Source organism: Amblyomma maculatum, chromosome 11 (genome assembly GCF_055883805.1).
Source record: "Amblyomma maculatum isolate TAMU_Amacu chromosome 11, ASM5588380v1, whole genome shotgun sequence".
NCBI classification, from domain to species: Eukaryota; Metazoa; Arthropoda; class Arachnida; order Ixodida; family Ixodidae; genus Amblyomma; species Amblyomma maculatum.
This window is the reverse complement of record NC_139354.1, coordinates 39,131,158-39,139,035: the sequence shown is the minus strand read 5'-3', so window position 1 is coordinate 39,139,035 and position 7,878 is coordinate 39,131,158. Positions and strand designations below refer to the sequence as shown.

General features: G+C 44.4%; 1 protein-coding gene across 4 annotated transcripts in view; it reads right to left on the bottom strand.

The window, feature by feature from the left end:
* Positions 1 to 625: 625 nt before the first annotated feature.
* Positions 626 to 7,878, bottom strand: part of LOC146173565 (synaptotagmin-1-like) — a 200,367-nt gene continuing 193,114 nt past the window's right edge. For all 4 annotated transcript variants that reach the window (XM_084583421.1, XM_084583418.1, XM_084583419.1 and 1 more), the window contains 4 exons: positions 7,393 to 7,677; positions 6,294 to 6,407; positions 5,292 to 5,406; positions 626 to 4,021 (listed from right to left, as the gene is read on the bottom strand). In XM_084583421.1, coding sequence (XP_084439547.1) covers positions 3,675 to 4,021; positions 5,292 to 5,406; positions 6,294 to 6,407; positions 7,393 to 7,677 — 861 coding nt within the window. In that variant the 3' untranslated portion in view covers positions 626 to 3,674. The remainder of the gene's footprint in view (positions 4,022 to 5,291; positions 5,407 to 6,293; positions 6,408 to 7,392; positions 7,678 to 7,878) is intronic.

The window sequence follows — 7,878 nt, the reverse complement described above, 5'->3', positions numbered from 1 at the left end:
CATCAATAAACAAGTGAAACACAAACAGCGCAAGCGCAATCACAATGCAGCAAACAAAAACTAACGGTCTAAAAGTGATAAACAGCTGTACCATGCCGATTACCATCACGGTAACCAGTGCAGGGAAGGAATAATGTACACACACCAATAAAGCATTCCAGACACCGTAACAAAGGAACAATTTTTTTCTGTGTCATATGACAAATTTTTGTGAGTACAATTGAAGCGCATCCTACACATGAAGATAGCGCAACCTATGTCCAACAATTTTCTTCCTGACAATTAGAATTTTGACTCGGCTTTAGATATTTCGTTACGGGAGTATGCATTCATCACTCGAATTCAGGACGGCAAAAGTGGCACTGAGCTCAAGCTCGTTTTTTTTTTTTTTTTTTGCTACAATGCCATCCTGAAAAGCTGCCACGTTCTTGGTATTCGTACCTTCTTTCCTGACAGAGGATAGGTTGCCAGAAGCCACATACAAGGCAGCACTTTATATGTTCCCTGGATTCACTCACTATACCACACTGTGCTCTGCAATTGTGCTACTATACATGCTTCTGTAAAAAAAAATACTGCGCGTAACTTTCGTGGTTCAGTTCACTTGCTTTATCTCGAAACAGCAAAAAAAAAAAAAAGCCTCACGAAACACAAGCTGCAACAGCTGGCAAACGTTACCAATAAAAATAACATTAACCAGGTGAGAATAAGTTTGCGGAGCACTTTGCGTTTGTCCAAAACAAATTCATTGCAGCATATGATTTCAGCAACATTCATGCATAAAACTATTATAAAGATGTTTGCAACCAGATATTTATTTCATCACCATAAAGCTTTTCTGTACCCACGTTCTGTGGAATGATATAGTAATATGGCAGTTAAAAAACACGAATGCTGAAGAATAAACACAGCAGGAAATTCTGACTCCAATGAAGAGAAATTTATTTTATTGAATCGCTTCTATTTTCTGAAATTCCCTGATTAGAGGAACCTCCTCGGAAATATCGGCTTCATTTCGACCCTCTCCCAATTCGTTAGCTCTATTTGAATGTGGGATGCTTGAAATTCTAGCGCGAGGTCACATGATTGTGACGTCCGGACATTGTCGACCAATCAGGATTCATCATGACCGCCGCATATGGCAGCGCCAGCTTTCCGGCTGAATGAGCCGTAAGCGCTATCGTAATATGTACGCAATGCATTACAGGGGCCTGTGCTATAACAGCGTTTACGTTAACTGGGTTGGTGTCAGCTATTGAGGGAGATGGACACGGGGCCTACCTAAAAGCACTGGAGAATGAGGGACATGAATCGTCGTCTCTTTAAACATCTCACTTCGTCTTTGTTGTGCTCCGTCAAGAACACTCTTCTACATACAACGCAAAAGCAGTGCAGCATACCGCGCACACTACCTCAGTCCAGCGGCGAACTGAATGCACCTATGACCACTTTCTGATGGAGCTTGCAACAGGTGTCTAACTCCGCGAGTTATTTATAGCACCTCAAGGTAGAAAAGGCAAGAAATGGAACCACCTTTCATACACTTTACATTGAGAACAAAAAGTCGGAGGAGTAAAGCTACGATAAGCGGAAAGTGCAGGACAGTAGGAAGTGCTGGATTGACCAACATCTAAGCTAGGGTTTTGCACAAAAGGGAATTACTGGCGCCTTTTCAATTCATTCCGAGCTATGTGTACTCGAAATACTGAACTATAGCAACGGCTGACGCAAATGAAGAAAATCTGTGCTTTCTTTCTGTGGAGGAGCTACAAACATTTTCTGGTAAATGTTCTCACCTGTCGTACACAACAGCCCACAGGAGGAGGACAGAGATAACCAGCTAAACCGAATCTTCATTAGCTAATAATTACTAGTGCAAGAGCGCAATATAAGGACACTATCACTTGTCTGCAAAGATAAGCCTGCAAATTGTTACATGATCACAGCAACCGCAACGCTCTTCATTCTAAATATTATATCAGTCCAAACATCCTGTGATCACAATCTACGTGACAATGAAGTGTCACTGAATAGGCCAAGCCGATACCGGTCGCATGTATTGAAAATTATTTGTTCAGAGTGATACGCCACCCCTATCTTTGATGTTGACATTGACAGTATCTAGCAGTTAAGAGATTATGCGATGCATATTTACGAAAGCAAAAGATGAAGGAAACTTTTTATAGGCTAATTTTACACTCAGTACATGTAATGTTAAAAGCGGAAGAAGTTGGAAAAGTAAAAATTATGCGGGAAAAGCCTCGTAGGCTAAAACTGCTGAGCGTGGTTTTCTTCCCTCTTAGTAAAGAATTCCGCCACGATTCCTCGACTCGAATCGTTTCCGACTCTTTGCCCTTAGACCGCAATTGAGAGAGCACCTTTTCCAAGGAATGGGCTCAACCTTCCAGTAATACACATTGAAGAAGCGAACGATGGACACCTTCCCGCGACCGTAAGCCAAGCTGAATTTATGAAAGCGAAGCAACATAGAATGATAAATTTTTAAAAGTGCCAAAGATTCATCACACCAAAGTATACCTAAACGTAGTTGCCACTTAAACCGAATGTTTTGTGTGTGAGCGAAATACTCGCGGGTGATATGAAAGAAGCAGGCGCAGCAAAACAATTCTGTTTCAACCAATTATGGGTTAAAAAGCACGCACTCGCGCAAAGAAAGAAAATAAGAACTGACGGCAAATACATGTCATGCGTGCCTCGTTCGTCTGTGTCGGCTGTGGGCAAGTGCGTAGTTCAAATAATGAAGTAATGAATATTTTAACCAAAAACAATCATTTAACCTGCTAATACCAGCAATGCATGTCGTAATGTGAACAGCAGGTTGCGATTCCTTGCAGGTAACAGTGGTAGGAAATTTTATTACAAATTTTAATAGCGTGCACTTGCTTGTGGAATTGTGTACCGGAAACTGTTCCACTAAAATATAATTTCAAAAGACTACCGCCGCACCGGGGAATAAGGAGACGTGTTGGACGAGAAAGTACTATATCGGAACTATGTCTGTAAACGCTCATTTTGTACACCTGGTTTAAGTGAACATTATATGAGTAAACTGAGTGTCCCGGAATTGCACACCTGCGAACCTTTCCATTTTCTGTGCTCCTCCTTGAGTCCGTATGATCAACTCACTTGCAGGTGTCTCGGGGAAGTTCAAAAAGAGCTCCAGCTGTGTAACATTCCGAAAAGGGACGGCCATACTAAGTTTCGCACTGTGATATTATTTGGCTTCCAAGCGTGCTTCAACTTCAGCATGTCACGCTGCTTTACACTGCCATACCGACGTGGAAGCACTAACACTGAACTGTAGGACCCACAAAAGTCATGCCCTTGGGAAGAAAGGAGGGTGAGAGGTTCGTAATGACGCCACTGTACTCTAAAGGTCCTCGCTGGTGATTTCGACATCCAGAGTAGTTACTTTGACCGCTTTAACATATGTCTGCTTAGTAACACCACGCTGGTATGCTACGGCATACTAGCGCAGAAGCAATGACACCGAGTGACAACGCAGCTTCGGAACGGTAACCTCTTTGTACATCGAAATCATATGTGACGTCATACGTGACGTCCGTTCTTATTCAGACGTCGACGGCCCCGATCCCGACGTTACAAGGAGCCCGGCCAGAGTGGAGAGGCTTCGGGAAGGATTCCCTGCCGATTCACCGGAGAGTATGCCACTGGGTGACCTGCTTGCGCGGACTCTGTTTCATGGCGTTCCAGTGGTGGAGGACGCTGCCACGGCCGCAGGCGCCCACGACCACTTTGCCCACGTGCTGCTGCGGGGCGCCAGCCACGGGCGTGGTCGGCGAGTCCGGCGAGGAGACGGTCTGCGTGGGGTCCCGGTGGCTGACGACCACGAGAAACACGACGTTGTCCAGCTCAGACTGGGGCACGTCGAAGGTGAGTGACTCATTGTAAACGGGGCAAAGAGTGGCATGCTGAGCGGCCGTCTTCTTCTTTTTGCGCAGTTTGCCGCTGTGAAAGAGCAGCACACGCACGCAGGGATCTGCGAACGAAAAGGACACAGGTACAACACATGGTGGGATGGACTGACAGTCTGTCCTACAATAGGCAGTCTGGTTTAATGTTAATGGCCCAAAGACAGCACGGTGACCAACCAGAATGACAACTGTGTTTTCTAGCGTTCTAGCAATAGTGTAAAATTGGCAATCAGCCTGAAACCGCATACTAACATCAACTGGCAAATCAGAACAATGCTATCGTATTGGAATCACCCAAATGTAATCAGACACCCAAGCGACGACATTAGTAACGTTGCCGTGGTAGTTTTCTCCTTAATATCTAAACGTGATTGAAAACCTCCAAGGATCATTTCGAAGAAAATACTTATGCGATATCGCGCCTCACAGTTTCGTGGACAACAACGTGTGCCACTTAACTTCCAATACATGACCCAGAAGGTAATAATAACCCCGATAATATTTATGTAATGCGAATGAAGTGAAGTAATTAAATTTTCACATACAACGAGAACACGAACAAAGTTGTATGGTACGGCCCTTATAAACGAAAATTTTATGTCTCAACCGCTGCCTTTTCTCACTTAGAATGAGTGGCAGCAGCTAGCCCGGAAAGTAACCATGAGATAGCACAGGATGCAGTGGACGTAGATTATGAGTGAACTGACGATTCGATTGTGTCAGTTAACCAATTACTCGACATACCCAAAAAATCCTGAAAGCAAAACTGATTAAGAATGACGGCGCCCTTGGCATGGAATTCTCAGTATGAGGTAATGAACATTATCAGTACTCAGTGCATGAGTTAATGCTGCCACCCGGCAATTGAAGCAACATACTGATGGGCCGGAAGTGTCTTGAATGATGCGCATGGTATTTGGAAACTCATTTTTTCTCACCTGATGCACGGCTTTTCTAGCCTAAATGTCTTGATAAATTGGTCGATTACCCAACCTTACGCCCTTGGGACCTTTTTTTTCGCCGTTAGAATTCAGTGATTATGCTATTTCACCACTCCTAAATGTATTAGGTTAGTTTTCCACAAGGAATAAACCTATTCTTAATATCCAGTTAAACGGCAAGGAATTCAAGGACCCAAACGTGAGAAATTAGGCAACTAAAACCAAGCAACTTCAATGTTTTGCCGTTCTGCATATGGGCTTTATTATTCATAATTTATCGGGTGACGTTTGAAATTTCTACTGCTGTAGTTACATAAAGGTCAATATAGTTAAACTTGAAATTAAAGCTCACTAACCTCTGAAAGAACAATGGAAACTATGGGAAAGTGCTTACAGAAGGATTCAAGGTTGTTCATGGGTGACGTCAGGTTGCTGGCCTTCATGATGCTGAAGGTGAGCCTCTCAGCTGTAGGCAAGTAGCTCAACCCGAAGAGGATCTCACCCTTGTACTGCGCAAGAAACAAGAAACACGGCTGTAGCACCCTTCCTGAAGGCCACAAAAGCGTATTCTAATGTTCTGCAACAAGTATATAGCTAAAAGTAGTTCACGAAAAACATTTGATTACTATCCTTTCTAAGATTCTTTCTTGACACCCTTCATCCAGATTTGTCTACTGCGGCAATTGTTCTTATAAGCTATGTCAACTATCCAAAACTATCCAAAACGTCCGCTGGTCCGTCCGCTGGTCCTAACACATCGATACGAAATGTTTTAACACCAGAAAACTAAAACCAGGTAACCCTTGCCTGTGCTTCTCTTTTCTACGGCGTTGACCCTTGACATATACTGTAAACTGTAAACTTCTGTAAACTTGATAAATTGGCTGAGCAGGGAGCTAAATTTTAGCAGACTGTTTAGCCCATATAGGAGAGCTGAAATGCCACGCTAGAATGGCGAATCTGTGCTCCTAAAACTGGATGTATATATATATATATATATATATATTATGTTTGACGAAGCTTCTCAGTTAAACTCTGCACTTCACATTTTCAGACACCTATAATAACCTGATGATATGAACCATATCCTTCTTTTCTACATGCGTCACGTACGCATAGCTCTGCGCGAAGCTGGAGGACCAACAAGCAGCCTGTTTTGGCAAGCCACATCTTCTGAATGGCAACCACGAGACAAATAATCCCCTTAAATGTCGACCACCACGAGGCTATATAATGAGCCAACTGTTCGCTTTGTCAGCCCTGTCAACACGTCTCATGATGTTTAAAGCAACCACATGACCCAACCAGTTATCGAGCGTTTGTTTTTTATACATTGCCGTGAAGCGCTAAGTTATTCACATGCGGTTGTACGGATGTCAATGCATGCCCAGCTTACCTGTTTGGGTTCCTTAAGCTCGAGCTCAAGCATGTGCTCCGAAGGGTCTTCTACCAGCCTTTCGACTTCCTTGAGAGGGACGATCACCTCTCCTACTTCGGTGTCGTTCGAGCACTGCGACAGACAAACAATACCGATCACTTCCTCCCCTTTGTTCATTAGCCCTCTGCATCGGCAGTGCAAATGAGTGGCCCTGCAGTCAAATATCCGTAGGGCGACTGCAGGCACCAAGAGTTTGAGCTTCAGGGGCTGAGATCAACCTATGCACCCTCTAGACTATATGTACCTCTGCACTGGTGTGCACAGCCACGGTGAAATGTCTCAGGTCACGTCGCTTCTGTGCGCATATGGGCTATATAAAGACTGGACTGTCCTTAGATGAAATAATGTTGGGCTATCCCGATCCTACAAAAACGTAGAGTTCCATGAGTGCCGTCATTCTTCATTATACTGTCGAAAGCAAAGCAATGCAGCCTGAAGGCTTTTAGCTAAGGCTGTACCAGTGCACTGAGTATTGACCTACCAAACCAGCCCCATTAAACACACTTTGGTTTTCGCTCAAAATAATTAGTGTATAGCGAAGCACGGCACAAGGCATGCGGCCGCCCTGCGACACCATCAAGTGCTTGACTGTGTAATACAGAAATTGAATCGTCAGTACGACCGCTACCATGTGGTGCGACTTGAACATCATGCTAAATAGAAATATATAAGCAACCTCACTAGAAAATCTGGCGTGCATTCGAACATTTTCCCCCTGTTCCAGAATTTTATCATTTCATTGTTCTATGGGAATTTTTTGCGTAAGACTAACGACGTCGAGGGCGAAAAGCAGTGGAAGTCCTTCATCACCCATGGGAATTCAATTTTACAGCATTTACACAAAATATGTGTCTGCCCTCTTCGTTTCTAGTGTCCGCATTCCGAGACTGCGCCGTTTTCGGGGCTACTTCCGGTTGCGATTTTTCTGTCTTTCAGATTACTCGAGGTCAAGGAGATAACGGTACTTTTGGAAACGATGTACACTCGGAATACAGACCCAGCATAAGCCGCAACCTGCAACTCGGGTTATGGCTACTTATCAAAGCAGCAATCTCACCTTATCCATGTCGAAGAGGGCCAGGTACAAGGACGACTCTTTGAGCTCGCCCCTGGCCAGGTCCAGAGAAAAGGTCTCGTTGTAGAGTGGGCTTTGCGTCTTGCGCTTGGTCTGAGTCTGGTACTGGCAGAGGCAGTGCCCAGAACCGCCAAGCCCGATGCAGCTAGGCCTGCGCAGCCCTGCGCTGCCTCGGCGCGGCTTCTTGATGCGCCCCTTGATCACTTTGCAACTGATGTACGGGTCACACACCACACCGTATGGCTTGGGAGGAAGGTTTTGCGCCTCCTGCGTCAAGCGTCATCACCAGTAATGTCACTGGCAGGACTGATGTTTGTCCAAAAACCACTTCTGCTTCTCAATGATATGCAAACATTTAATTTCAAAATAGAATTAAATAATTATCCTGAATATTTTAAACCCATTCTGAGTGGTTTCCCACACAAAAAGCTGCAACGAGAAGGATTTGACGATGGCACAGGAGATATT